This window comes from Amblyomma mixtum, chromosome 8 (genome assembly GCF_055824585.1).
Source record: "Amblyomma mixtum isolate Tamu chromosome 8, ASM5582458v1, whole genome shotgun sequence".
NCBI lineage: Eukaryota > Metazoa > Arthropoda > Arachnida > Ixodida > Ixodidae > Amblyomma > Amblyomma mixtum.
Window position 1 is genome coordinate 98,418,570 of NC_143019.1, and position 15,240 is coordinate 98,433,809.

Below are 15,240 nucleotides of genomic sequence, written 5' to 3' on the forward strand. Positions count from 1 at the left end.
GAGCTTGCCACAACGATAACAAAATCTGATGGCCTGAAGCGTTTTCAGAACACTGCTGCACGTACTTTCTAGCTTAGACATGCGTCCCTCCTTCATAATAAAATAGCTATATTATTCGCTTCTTTTTTTTTAGATTTTCGTCGCCGCAGATATCGAAGGTATAGGAATCCTCAAGAAATAAACCATTCGCACCTCAGTTTTTATACGTAGGGTGTATTGCTCACAAAGACTCCTTAACGCGTATAACATGCGTATATGGTCCAGAGAGTTTGCTCGCCCTTCTAAAACTAATTGAACACGGGAAAAACTTAACTGAACCCGTAGCAAACTAAGTAGTAATCGGCATATGGTTCTTCGAGTGAACTTATTTCGCCACGGCACAAGCGATTGGCCCGCTCAAAAAAATTACCTTCTCTATTACGTTGTTCAAGTATGCGTCTATATAGTATATTCACGCCCGACCGGAGAGTTGATAAATGCACGAAATCGGCTTCTAAGTTTGATCAGAGACAACAAAGGCTGTGGTTCTTATCTTAATTTAAACGCAAATCACCTCGAGAGATTTGTCAAAAATCAGCGCAGAAAGCGAAAGCTGCGCACTGATCCGCGTGCTGACACATGATACCTCGCATGGCGTTTTGTGTTACTAAAACGTTGGGACGGAGTAAAAAAATAGAAAAGTGAAAAGCTTGAACGCACCTAGTTCTGGCACGCATCGTAGTGTCTTTTCACAGTGGAGAGGGTAGCGCAACACTGCGTCGGCATTTTACTTTTCAAACGAAGCGCAGCCGTTTTAACCCAACGCTGGGCAGCGGTTTCGTTTTCTGTACCGTGCCAACATGGAGGACTTAGTTCTCGGAGCGCCGAGAGATGGCGCTGCGCATTTCGCATATCGTCTATTGTCGGAAGACCGTCAATAGGGTGTTGGTAGACATTGTCGGTAAGGGGTCAGTAGGAAGTGTATAGAAACTCGATAAGGGGATGATAGGAAGTATAAAGACTTTCTATGTACTTGAGTCTTGGATATCGGTGGCCAATTGTCGGAAGACGGTTGATAGGTTGTTACTACAATGTACAAAGGCGTTTAAAAGACTTTCTATTCAATGTTGATAGGTTCTATTAACAATTGTCGAAAGACTTTCTAAAGAATGTTACTAAAAATTTTTGTAAGGGTTGTTTGCAAGTAGTATTGCTGTCTTCCTGGCCGCTTGACCCGTCACTACAACGTCACAATATTGTCACGTTGGAAATATATTGGAAATGACATCCATGCTAGGACATAAATGCCGGTCTTCATTGTTACCCTTACGCCTTGCTGATAGCGCCTACCGAAGATTACTTCTGGTGGCAGGGCTAAACTGCAAGGAGCCCTCAGAAACTATCTCTACTAATTACACAGCGGTATAACATACTCACAAATGTTTTTTGGTAGTTGCGTTCAAATACCAGCCTTATATATAATAGCACCAAATTAGCGTTTATTCAGAGTACATGTTCTCAGAAGCGAGCCCATAATATAGAAATATATATTTTTTGAATTCCTAATCCCGCGCCTCGGGCTGCCTTCACATGCCGGTCTCGCGCCAATACTACTACTCGACAGGCGCGTCTTGAGGGGCTGGAGCCATTTGGTAGCTAAACACCGCAACGGCGTTAGTAGATGTGACCGGTAAAGAAGGCGGGCCGCGAAGCTAGCTCGAGACGGCAGCGCACCGTGCCGTGAGAATGATAAAAATAAACAACCTTACTGGCTGACGTATTTGTGGGCGGAGCCTGTGACCAGACTTTAATAGCTGTTTATTTGTGGCTCATTCAGGTGTTGGAGTCAAGTGCAAAAGCGAAGGGCGTCCTTTTTCATTTGCCGATATCGCTTTTCCTAGACGCGTTAGATCGAAAGTCTTTGCTCTGCGACGATGGGTTACTATATGTATGTTTCTCTGCATTTCCCTGCCTTCAATACGAACTATTAGTTGGGCCTTGTAACTAGGTGGTCACCAAATCAGAGCAGATATTATCATGCGGCGGTAAACTAACAACTCGTCATCAAAATTTTAGTGCTCGAGAGGGAGCTCCAGCTGGCAGCTGCCAGAGAAAATCCTAAAGGTTTAATAGTGCTTAGCAGAACAGAAATGTTATTCTGACAAAATTGCCTACAAAATGTTAGTCAAGCGTCTAAAAGACGCTGTCGCCGTTCGACTATCTTTTGAGTCTGGTTAATCTGGGTCCGAGTGTGCACACTTGGTTAATCAGGCACAGTTGTCTGATATTTTTGGAAGAGAGAACCATCTCGTCGCTGAAGCTTTCACTCCACTTAAATTGCTGCGCATGCCTTCGATAATCACATAGTTGTTCGTTGCGCTCACGTTCGTGGCGACGTTTGCGCGTCCGCATACGGCTCAGGCAACCTGTCCTGTGTGCCATGGACAAGCGGTACAGAGCTGCACTACGCTTTCAGGGCATGCACCATCCAGCGATACAGGCACGATCGGCGGCCATTCCAAAATGCGGTAACGCCGCCGTTTGGAAAACTAGCTTTCCCGGTTGACGACGATTTCGATTTGACCTCTCACTAACACCTTGCACTGCGAAAATGTTTCCTTCTAGTAAAATAGTTTCATCCTAAACAAATTCACCTTAACGCAACATTAGGCACATTACTTTTGCACCATTTCTGCCCCCGGGAACCACGCACTGTATCTTCGTCAGTGAAGAACTCACAGAAATTTGTTCAAAATTTTCAGGCACTCTTTCGGTATCTTTAGCCGCAGTTTCGATGGCATATGCATACCCGTAGCAAAGTGCACATGACGAAGGAGAGCCAGGTGTTGTTTGCTTATATCTGCATTCTCCAGCTTTGCTACATTTCGTGCAGCACTGAATGTTGCTCTATATAAAAATATAGAGTTGAAAAAAATTGGCTTCAGTTCGGTCATTTCAGGACTTACTTTGTGTCGTTCACCAAGTAGTAGCTTGTGTAGTTCATGCCATTTTGGTCAATCTCTCGAATTTGAAAGTAAGTGCACCTTCTTCCGCCGGTCATTTCTCTTCTAAAATTCTGGGTATGGAGCCAAAATCCTTCTGAAATCTTAAATGCCTGAAAGTAAGTTTGGAACCTATTGTTAATATCAAGTCACAGTGTGCAGGTTAGCGAATCAGCGCCCCTGACTTATTGTGTATGATCGCTTTGATACTGCTAACGATTTATTGGCCCATAATACAACGCTGTAATTGGCGCTGTAACTTCTCGAGCGCTATCCGAAATCTCACACTGCCGGCGGCACAATCTTCGTGATGACGAAACATGTTTCCCCAAAACAAAATTTGTGCTTGACTAGCAATGGGCACTGTAAGAAGGCACTGAAAATGCTATTCCTCTCTGATTATATTATTTTGGCATATTTGCTTCTCAAATCCGTTGCTTTTCACTTACTTATCATAATAAATCTCACTACGCCCAATCCAGGTGTGAGGCCTCTCTCATTTCTCCGTAATTAACCCTGCCTTTTGATCGTCGCAGCAAATTTCTAAGCTCCTCCGCCCACCTGAAATAAACCACCGCCTGCTACCGTTTGCTTCTTGTAGAATTCAGCAGTAGCCCTTAAAGGCCGTTGGTTATCGTTTCTTGACCTCGCATGCCCTGTTCGTGCCGATTTTTTCTCATTGATTTTCGTTGGTATGCAATTAACTACGCTTGTCTCCATCCCACTCGGCCCTTATCCTGGTCCTTGACGTCACAGCTATCGTTTTCTTTTTCTTAGCTCGCTGCATTTTCCCCAATTTAATTTTAACCCTTTTCGTTACAACTACGCGTCGGCACCATAGGTGAGTACTTGGGAAGACAAAGTTTTTATATAAGTCTATGCGGCGAAGTCCGAGTGGCATCAATTTTGCGGTCCATGTATCCCGGTGGAACGCTGCCAGCATATCTAACCGGCTAATCGCCACCTGTTTGGGGTTTGACTGCAGAACCTGCAAGCTTCACCACTAAATCGTGGCCATGATGTTACATGACATGAATACCCCGCATATTTTCCACTTGAGTGAAATTGTAAACTCCACTTCATGAATGTCGCGTCTCCGCGTAATGCACTCCACCTGATTCTTATTAGCCCTGTTGCTTCACTCCCTTGACCTGTATCTGCAGTAAATAGCTGCGCGATATTGATGTGTTGTCCTGCCACTTCCAACACTTGGCTGTCTATGGTGAACTGCTGCTTCCCTCGTACGCTGTTGAACCTAACTTTAGTTTTTGCGCACTCATTTTTAAACAAGCCATTAAGCTTTTCCTACATAACTTTAGTTTCTGTACATTAAATTTAAACCAATGATTCAAATTACCATGCTTGGTCATCAATCATGCACTGCAATGTGATGTCAGCGAATGGCTGATTAGACGCTTATTGTCCGTTTCTTTTAATCTCAATACCTGTCAGGCCCCTCCTTGTAATAAGTCGCGTAGATAAGCGGTAGATATTATCGGCGAGTCTTGTCAGCTTCCTTGACAGGCTTTGTGTTCTGGATTTTATAAGCTTTTTGAGTGTGACGGACTATGATCGCTTTTATACTTATACGCCACGGTTTATTTTTATGTTTACATATTTTTACTTCTGTACCTATGAAAGGCACTTCGTTGAGGTTTATGCAGGTTAGACGAATAATTAAGGGGCACGATAATAATGCGAAATGGAAGGCACCCCACATGGAAGCTAAGCCTGTGTTTAAAATTGCATTAATCCGCAATGTAGATCGAAATCTCGAAATCTAAAAATGCGCAACAGAGAGCTTGTTCAGCTGTCTTTCCTGCATTGCATACATTTAAATTGACGTCACAGCAAGTGAAAGTGTCGCCGAAATCGTTAAGTTTTTCGCACCATTGAATAACGGAGTCTGTATTTAATGCACAAGAAACTCGAGCTAATATGCTCGCGTACGCAAAATACGAGTCACAGAGCTTTCGAAAGCGTATTATTGCAATCAATATTTAAAGGCCCATTGCCAAATAAAATGTTTAAAATCAGCGCTAATCACGAAGAAAATAGCGGAAGATGTGCTGACAGGCTCAGTTTCTCAAAATATTTCTTGCTACGCTCCCTGGTCGACATAAAAAAATAAAACGCCTTATCTGCGGCAAAGAAGCATGGTACATTCACCTGAAAAGAAAGAAAAAAGTAGCTCCTAGTGCAGCCTTTGAAAAAAAGTGCGTGTTTCAAATGTATTTAATTCTGTACGAAACGGCCAAAGGTCTATGGCCTCTGTATGTCACTTGATATAGCGGCTCCATATCCTGCCCTTGTATAAGATGCGCACCCATATTAAGAACATTGCATTGTTTGTCTTGCCTTTCGGGCTCTTCTAAATCTACTACCTGTTCTTCGGATCGGCGAAGAATGTATGCGTAGTCGGTAAATTATTTCATTCGGCCGCTACTACTAATTAATCCCTCGGGCTATTCCAAGAACCCATGTCGCAGTCATCACTTCTCAGCCTCCCAGCTTCTTGCCTGCATTTCCGTTGAAGTCGCGCACGACTAGCGTGTGCCCCATCTTTATTATGACCGCAGCGATGGCCTAGTCGGTTGACCATCCGTCTCGCATGGGGGAGGTGCGGGGCTCGATCCTCAGTGCCACCGGTTACCCAGCACAGATACAATTGGTACAGGCTTTCCCTTTCATTTATTTATTTATTTATTATTTATTTATTTATTTGTGATACCCTCAGGGTACAGAGTGCATTTCAGAGGGGAAGGGCAGCTGATAACAAAAAAATAAACAATGCACAATTCATACAAAACTATAGAACAACTGAGGCAGGATAAAAAGAAGTGAGCAAAATTAACACGGAACAGATTAATAAAATAGTTTAAGAACAATACTAGTACGTGGAGAACACAACACTACAATCAAATACAAAAGCGATCATTATGTAATCAGAGTGGTAAGCATTCTTCTAAATTGAGTTGAATCAGTGATGCTAGTTAATGATGCGGGTAGGGAATTCCATTCTTTAGAGGTTAGCGGAAAATAGGATTGCGCACATGTCACTGTGTTACAATGAGGCACTGTGACCTTGTGTTGATGATCACGACGGTGACAAATGAACGGTGCTGGTTGAATCCATCGAGAGCGAAGTTGAAAATTGGAGTAGAAAATCTTATGGAATGGGCATATGCGGAAGTGCTTACGGCGGGTAGCTAGGGGCACGAGGTTTAAAGACCTTTTAATTTCGGTGCGGGGCTTCTTTATGGTGAAATGCTTGGAAAATGGGTCTTTAACCCCACCTTCAGTATAACAAAACACTTTGTGCCACGGCACTCTTTCGCCGCAGATGCTCTAACGCCATAAAAATCACCATCATCACTGTCATCATTTTTATTATGTTCATTGCCTATTCCGCATCTTTTCAATGCGCACATCTCGTTAAGGTAGCAGAATTCGTCTTTTTTGCCGGCTATGACCTTACTGTTCAAGAATCGCACACCTAGCTTTGGGCTGTCCGTTAAACAACGGTAACATAAGTCGTGCACGTTACTTATTACTCTCTACGCTTCATGTTTCCTCCCAACTCCTGTTAACCTCACTAAGCCTTATCATATCCCAAAGATTTCCTGCTTCTTCCTTGTCACCACTACTAGGCTAACGTCACTGGATTGTCCTCTCGCCTTCAATGTTGCAATGTTCAGTGTCCAATGGCGACCTGTCCCCAGCTAGCCCAGCAGTACAAGTAATCGGCCCGCTATTGGAAACGTACTGGCCAATGACGGTCCTCCAAAGGAACCAGAGTCAAACCATCCATTTGCAATAGTGGGCCCATTACCTGTGCTGCTTGGGAGGGATTTTGAGCAGCTTCGCTTGCGTGACTGCCCTGACCACTTCCATGGTCATTTTGTCCGCAACCGCTTCGAACTGAGGGAATGGAATAGGTATGGGTTTCTAATTAAAGTAATGTGCGTGGTTACGACAGTAGGGGTCGTGCTTCTTTCCTGGGGACAGAGCAGTAGGGCGGCTTTTGTAGGTATGATTTCATTGGCTTGCATAAATTAAAAACGAGTGCGCTAAACGTTACGCATTTTGGTAGATTTTATACTCTTGACGTTTTGACGTTCGTTTAAGCGCTGGAATGCATAAAACGGCAACCTTTCTGTCCCTCTTTTTATGCAAGTGTTGACCGGCTTCTTTATGTATGTCAAACCAGAGCGATGCTTTTCGGAGTTGCTTAGGTCCATAAAGTGCTGCTTGAAAGACATTCAAAAAGTCAAGTTTTCTGTTTCCTGCCAGTGTTAGTCACAATAAAGTCGTTTCCCTTTGGCCAAAGAGCCCAGGGTAATACATTGTCACTTGAAAATATCCACGATACTCAAGGCATCCCAAAAAGAAAACTGTTTTATCATGAGGCCGGATGAGGCCGGAACTCTCCACAAGTGCCAAGGAGACTCGCCGAAACGTGATCGCCTTCTGAAGCGAAAAGCAAATAGCTTTTCCACGAAAAAGGACCGACGGTACGATCGCCTGAGTCCGCGTCAGACGTGATCTTACTACAGAAGATGGGCGAGAGCAAGAACCTCATCGGAAGCGGAAGCATAGGTAAGCATGCTAGCAAACCTGCAGTGGAGTACTATAGGTGTAGCGCAAATTTCACCCGTATAGCATGATTTTTAAACATCGTCTAGTTCGAACAAAATGAAAACTAAGAAAGGAAATTATGGTAGTGCTAAGGAAGCACATTAAAGGTGCTCTGCGTCAACCGAGAAAGCCGGCTGGCGCAGTTTTTAGGGTTGTGAGAGCCAATCCACAAAGCTGCGCAAACAGCAGTGGGGAGGCTTGAGCCGGTTTAGTCATTGGAGTGTTGTAAAATTTTGAATAAAGTAAATAACAATGGCCTTAAATATGGCGGCACCGTTTTTCCAGAAACGAAAAAAAATTATCTAAATACTGAGCTGCTACGCATAACACTTCATTTAATTTAGTTCTCTATACCACATCTTGTTACAATTATCGAGCTCATTTCAGGACGACGTACTTGTCCGCGCGCTATAGTCCAACCATATTCGATAGTTTTATCCGCTTACTGGCCTAGTATCGGCGCAGGCTGTACTTGTATAGTACCGGATAGGATGCCTAGCAAACAGAAGCAACATGATTGTTTGTTTTTTTCAGGAAAGAATAAACAAGCAGATTAGTACCTACCCAAGCAGCAAACGTAGTCGGCCGAATATTGAAAATATAACGTCAAAACGGGTCCGACAATGGACCACAGCGCAAGCAACCATTTCCAGCATTAGGCCGATTACCGGTGATGATGCGCATCCACAGTTCAAAATGCGGAACACTGTTTTATTTTTATTCTATGCCGGTTCAAGGTTGAAAGACAAACTGAAACAGCACTAAGAATGCAGCATTGTATTCTTAGCACCGGCGTATATCTGCTATAACTTTTGGGCGCCTTCAACGTTTGTATAGTGTGTTCGCAACTAAAGGGAAATAAGCAAATCATAAGGTTTTCCTCTGAATCGTGCAGTTCCCTGATGGCGCCTGCTGATGCTTCGATGCTGCGTCCGGAATCAGCGCTCCTTCTGCTCTGAAGAGGAGGTTTGGCTACCTCCGCACTGCTCCGTGCGCGACGGGGGTTGATGTGTAAGTAAGTGCGGAAGCTGGTCTCAAAGAGTTAGGGGCAAGTGAGAAAAGAGTATTTTATACTGTGGTTTACGTGGTGTAGACTTGTGGGTGAAAATGAAGTAAAAGCTCTCGGGCCCTGCGCGCCAGGGCTTATACTGACGAACTCGAGAAAGCATGGGTGCTTCCCGGACATGATGACAGGGACCAGCCAATTGGAGCGTCGCGCTCTCCTCAAACAACTTAATCATGAGGCTGTCATTTGGCAGGCGCTGCCTTGGACAAGGTGACCTAACGCTGAGACTACAATAAAGCTGACTGCCCGGCAGAAGCGCAATGGCTCTAACCTTTGTGCAGGAACTCTCCTTTCAGGTGGACACGCAGTGGAGGCTCTGCACCGTTATCGGAACAACGCAAGAACTTCGGGCTTACAATAACAGGGCTGCAATCTTAACTTTGGATATTCAAAATTTATTAGTCCTGCCTGTTTCATAGGTGAACGCTTTTCAGCCGTTTTAAAGTTTTCAAGAAGAGAACAAATCCTGCATCTGCATATGTAGATTGCGATGAAAAATCAGTGCGATGAACAATCAAGTAACGGAGATTTCAGGTAAACAAGAATCTGGAGCAATCCGCGTTTTTCATGAAATATTTACCTCTACAAAGAATACAGTTTTCAAATGCTCCAAACACTGCTTTCCACACCCTGATCGGCGGTTGTAAATGTTACCGTATGAAGGCACCCCTGGTATTTCAGAAACAGGGGCCGCCTTGCAAGCCTTGCGCAAAGCATGATATTCGCCTAAGCAATGGTAGTCACAAGTTTCAGAATCGTCTTTTCTTGGGCTAGTTGGTTGTTCATGCTGTAGATGTTTGCAGCGCACACGAAACACGGACGGACCGAAAAGAGAACGAAGCACAGCGCTTGAAAGTCAGTTGAAAGTCAGCGCTGTGTTTCGTTCCCTTTTCTGTCCGTCCGTGTTTCGTGTGCGCTGCAAACACCTACATCACATGTTTCCCCACCCTGAGCTGCTCGACTATTCCACAAAGTTTTCATACCACCAACATAAACAAACGCGCTCGATGTTTCGCAATAAGAAAGATATAGATTATAGAACCAGGTATATAATAAAAGTGTGCGGATGAGGGCAGCAGCACAAAACGTAGTCCGATCCAATGGAGAGTTGTGCCTTATGTGCTATAAATTCTTGGGGCCGTTCGTTAGATAGGTTGCGTTATTTGCCGTGACAAGCCACTAGCATCTGAATAAGAGCCATATACGAGCAATGTGAATTGCCGCTTACAATGTTAATGACATAGTTAATGTCATTTGAAGAGAACAAAGAAGCTTCATGAAAATAAAAATATTCCTCAAGAGGAAAAAGCATTGGTTAGTAAAGATTTCTTGCAAAAAATTCTCTCGGTGCATGGAAACAAAAAAGTGGAGCACTACATTCTTATGCGGACACGCATGAACGGTGTCCTCAATTGAAGTATGGGCAGGAGGTTACCTCGTAGATGTCTTGGTAAGGAAAGTACGTGGGATCGTCGTCAATACGTCTTTTCGCGTGAGTCCCGATTTCCATGAAGGGGAGCGTTATCGTCAGTAAAACGGCTGCTTTAGCAATAAGACCTGACATTGTAATAATAGAATGCGCCATGAAAACTTTTTCTTCTTGCGTCTGACCGTAGCGTTCACTGGACTCCTACAGTGCAGAAGTGAGAAGTGCGGGAGTCCTACCCTTGGGTGGTTTTTATATCCTGCTAAAGTGATGACACTCTTGTTTTTTACGCCAAAATATAAAAAGATGGGCATGGTCACCCCGCGAGATAGATCAGTCAACATTATCATTTTCCTTCAGGCGTAGTGTTCACTTCTTGGTAGCTCCACAGGCTAGATACGCACTGCCTCAGCTTTAGAAAGAAGGCAGTGATTGATGCGACGCGGCAAACGAAACAAAGCAGACAGGCGCTTTGCTCTTACTCCCATAGCTGTTGTGTTTTTTTTTATCCAGACAGGTGGAAAATGCAACTACCCAAGAACTGTACTGCGTGCTCTCTCTTGAGGACTGTTAACGAGGGACTGTTTATGAACTCCTTGAAAGATATATCTTTGACCTTCCCACGTTCTGCATATAGAGCTTTATATCGTGCCTTGTGCATTAAGCGACACAACAAATAGGTAAATTTACATTAGTAAGTATTGACACAATTTCATTTGAAATATGTTCAGAAGAGTCAAGTTACGACGTTTTCCCAGCGCAGCTGCCGGGGAATGAAAACATACGAAAAATAGTGACTAGCCTAATTTTTAAATTAAATCGTAGCTTAAGATCATGGATTCCAAGAGAAGTAAGCGCAGGGGCTCCGCAGAAAGTTAGGCGGACCGATGAGACTGAAAAGTTTGCGGGGATTGGGAAGGTGAACTGGTAGGATATGGGATACACCTTTGTCCTGCATCCTCGAGGGATATATCGGTGTGTCTTGTGCAGGTGAGTTGTACCAAAGATATGATTATATGTACCTCGTAGATTGGGTATTTGGATGTGTACTAAATTTACTAATCAACTTTCTGATTTATGATTTTGCAGCCTTAGATTATATTGCGAAATTAAAAGCCGTTCCAAATGCAGGCAAAAGCCGTTTTTAGTTTATCTCATTCCCCATAGTCCATGGTTCAAATGACCTATTGCGTGTCACAAGTCCAATAGGTCACGTAATCCAATAGAACCGTTACTCACGAATAACCTGCTTAAACCTATAATGCGAGTATGTTTATGACCATCGAACTTATCACGTTCCCTTTTAACATTTTACGCCGAAGCGTCTGACAATACGTTAATTCCCTTTGAATTATTTCCGTAACTTTTAGAGTAGGCGCCGCTGCTCATTAAAAGAATTGAAGAGCAAATATCGAACACAAATCTGCACTGCACGATGGTACAATAGGAAGGCTTAGACCATATTGAAAACCTTCGCTTCAGAACCTTCTGAACCTTCAGAATCCTCGAGGGATATATCGGAGTGTTTTGTGCAGGTGGATTGTACCAAAGATGTCATTATATGTGCCTCGTAGATTTAGTATTTGAATGTGTATTAAAGTTACTAATAAACTTTTTGATTTTTAATTTTGCAGCCTTAGATTATATTGCGAAATTAGAAGCCGTTACAAATGCAGGCAAACGCAGTTTCTAGTTTATCTCAATCAGCACAGCGTTCAAAATCTGTGCCGCCAAAGAAACGCTTTGCAGTTTGCGCTATTTTAAAATAACCTGGATGCGGTGGTATCGTCTAGTAGCCAAGTAAAGCCAAGCCATCGAGCATTTATAAGCTTATTTTTGACTTTGACATTTTTATTGTTGACATTGCAATCAAAGTACCAATTCAGATAATTTAAAAAAAGTGCTTGGCGTGCAGTTTCCCATCGTAAATTACTAGCCGTAAACGCAAAAGTTCAAGTTTGTTTCGGTTATCATTCATGTAACATTTCAGCTTCATTCAGTACTAAGCGTACGTCTTGCTATGAAGCCCAAGTGGACATTCTGGGTCCAACAAGTGGAAATATTTTTCCTGCAGTTACTTGATCTGGAAATGCTCCCTGGCCATCGGCCTTGTGCTCTCTAAATGCACTATGGAAAAGATATTTTAGATGCAAAATAAGTAGGCAAGCTATCCTTGGTCGTAATTTAATGCTGTGATGAAAAGGAAGGAAAGTTCCCACAGTGGTGTTTAGCAGCACCAAAACTGAAACCCTCACAAAATCAATCCTGAGGAGCACAGAATGTCGGCACTTATGATAGTCCAAATATTGCGATAATAAAAATATTGTCGTTTTTCTTACTCGCTTTCCAAAACAAATTTAATATATCCGAACAAAGATGCAGTCACGGAGTTGATGAAGACAGAAGAGCGGTTCAGTTATATTCCCACTGCATAGTCATTGGCCTCAATGCTTCTGAACTGCTGTACAAAATAGCAGGACCGATCTGTTTAACCCGACAGTTAGCTTCGTTTTCACTTGGTAATGAAGAAAACGGCGTTCATTTTAAAGTATATACTTGCACGTGCAAAGCAATGAGACTCCAAGCAGAACACACTGAGAAGAGCTCTATCGCAAATGGCCACGGAGCTCAGTTTTGTATCTTTCCGCGATGCCTGCCGGTCAGAAGTCTGTGCTTAGAGCCTATACGCACTCAGCTTCAAACAGTGTTCCTTAAATGAGCATTAAGCGGAACACCTCTTCAAGCGATCTCACTTGATGAATTGGCAATATTTCGCAGACTTTACTGAGAAAATTGGTAGTCAGATAGATATGAACTATTGTCGAGCACTCACGCAACTTTGCAGCGAATAACAGCGCTAGATGGCGTGTGAAATGCTTGGAGGTTACCCATGCATGGCAGTTTGACCATGTTGAAGTGGGACGATGGCCGGTCTGCGGTCCGAGATGATTGCCACAATGTACTTACGTGATGGTCAGTGGAATACACTAGAGGCATAACATGAAGTCGACATATGTAGACCAGAATAAATTCTAAATAAATTTAAGGTATCTACCTCAACGTGTTATATGACGTGTATGATGGAGTTTACCAAGATTTGACTAGCACCACTGCGAAACAAGTTTACACTGCAAATAGTGTGACCACTAATAAATTTCCCAGCTTTTCGTCCACAATGATGAGATAATGTTTGTTTCTCGTAGACCGGATGGGTCCACGGACACCATAAAAGGCAGACCGCTGGCGTTGCCATGACAGTGTCGCTGAAAAGAGGTCGACTGTTTCTAAAAAAAAACGGGAAGACGTTGAGGTAAGAAATAGCTAGAGGTACACAAGAATAAGCAGGACATTTTCAATCATTGGGGCTTCGCATCAAGACTTTTCTGTATTAAGATGAAGACTTTTCCCCCTCCAGCTCTACATATTATGATCATGGCCAGCATTCTCGAGCAAAAATTTTAAATATCGGAAAATTGTAAGGTACTGTTAGAGAAATATCGAAGGTATTGGTCTATTCTTCTGAATATGTCGCAAAATCTTTTCTTTAGTGTACATCGATTGTATCGAAGAGCTAAGACTGCCACGGAAAACCAATGGGGAACGCTTTTAAGGGAAGCAAATTTTAGGGGTGGCAACACGTTAAAAGAAAAAGATTGCAAGACAGTCCTCGGGTGATCTGGGGATATATTGATTATTGCAATGAAATCTTGCATTAGAAGAAACCATTGCGCTCATAAACTGTTTCCCACTCAAAAATGCTTTGGTATGCACCTTGGGTATGCACCTGCAGCCCGTCTAAATAAACTTCAGGGCAAAGGATACTGCCATATCTCCAGACTAACCATTCTGCTCCTGAGATAAAGCGCGGCCAACTTCTACCCGGTAACTTCCTAATCTCATTTCACCCACTTAACTCCCCCTCCCCTTCTGCTACGCTTGCCTTGTACTGAAAGCCATTTGTTAACCTTAATCACACTTGTTTAGCATGCCTTCGACTTATATGACACGCCCATGCCATTTCTTCGTTGTGCTTTCGACTAGGTTGTCATTAATTCGCGTTTGCTCCCTCAAACACTTTGCATCCTCCTCTAACTTAATTTTCACTGGGCATTTTTCTTTCTGTACATTCTGCGTTGTTTGCAATTTAAACTGAACCCAGGTTGCTGCTCCGTATATGAGTACCGGTAAAATGCTGCTGTTATACAACTGCTTAGATACCCCTTTTGCACAGCTTAATTTTGTATCTTTCCTATGCCTATGGGTGAGAAGCTGGGACTCAGTGCCTATACACACTTATCGTTGCCCCAGTCAGTCCTTAAATGAATGTTAAACAGACAGGACACCGCTTGCCCCGTTCTCAATTTATGAAAGGGCAAAATTTTGCACACCTTGCATGCGAAACTGTTAGGCGAATGGACATGAGCAATGGTAGAGCACACAAGTAACTTTGCAAGGAATACCAGCACTGGATGGCGTGTGAAATGCGCGGCGGTTACGTACTCGGTGGTGTTTTCACCAACTTGAAGTGGGAGTATTGCCGTTTTTTCACCCGAGAAGAATTCTGCAATGTCCGTGATGTTCATTAAAATGCACTGCAGGCATAACACGAAGTCGACACATGTAGTGCAGGACACAGCCGTCATAAATTTAGGATGTCTCCCGGCAGGTGTTATAGGACATGCGTAGGGCGCAGTTTACCAGGCTTTGGATAGCAGCACTCTCTAACAGGTTCACGCTGCAAATAGTGCGACCAATACATGAAGGCCCAGGCTTTTCCTTCGCAATGATGAGATGAAATTGCTTTCCTGAAGTTCAGGCGGGTCCATTGACACCAAAAAAAAGGATACCAGTGGAATTCCCATTCCCAGCGATTCTTGAGGAAAGCATTTTTGAGCAAGAAGCCTTTCACGAACGTAATTCTTCATATAAAGTAAGATTTCTCTATAACAGTCGATATATCCAGAGATCAGTCTTCAATTTTTTTTTCTATCAACGTTTTCGCTATCGACAAAAGCGTTCCCCATTGCTTTTATATGGGAGAAGTCAATGTTTCATGACATCAACAGAAACATTAAAAAAAAGATTTTACTACTTAAAAGAAAAATTGACCGTTACCTTCAATATTTTCG

General features: G+C 43.1%; 1 protein-coding gene across 1 annotated transcript in view; it reads right to left on the reverse strand.

Annotated features, from left to right (window-relative positions):
• The window catches only part of LOC149333658 (uncharacterized), a 42,641-nt gene extending 32,345 nt beyond the window's left edge, over positions 1-10,296 (reverse strand). Inside the window, exons 1-2 of the mRNA XM_089557775.1 lie at positions 10,121-10,296; positions 2,946-3,094 (exon numbers count right to left, since the gene is read on the reverse strand). Coding sequence (XP_089413901.1) covers positions 2,946-3,094; positions 10,121-10,270 — 299 coding nt within the window. The 5' untranslated portion in view covers positions 10,271-10,296. The remainder of the gene's footprint in view (positions 1-2,945; positions 3,095-10,120) is intronic.
• Between the last annotated feature and the right edge of the window lie 4,944 nt (positions 10,297-15,240).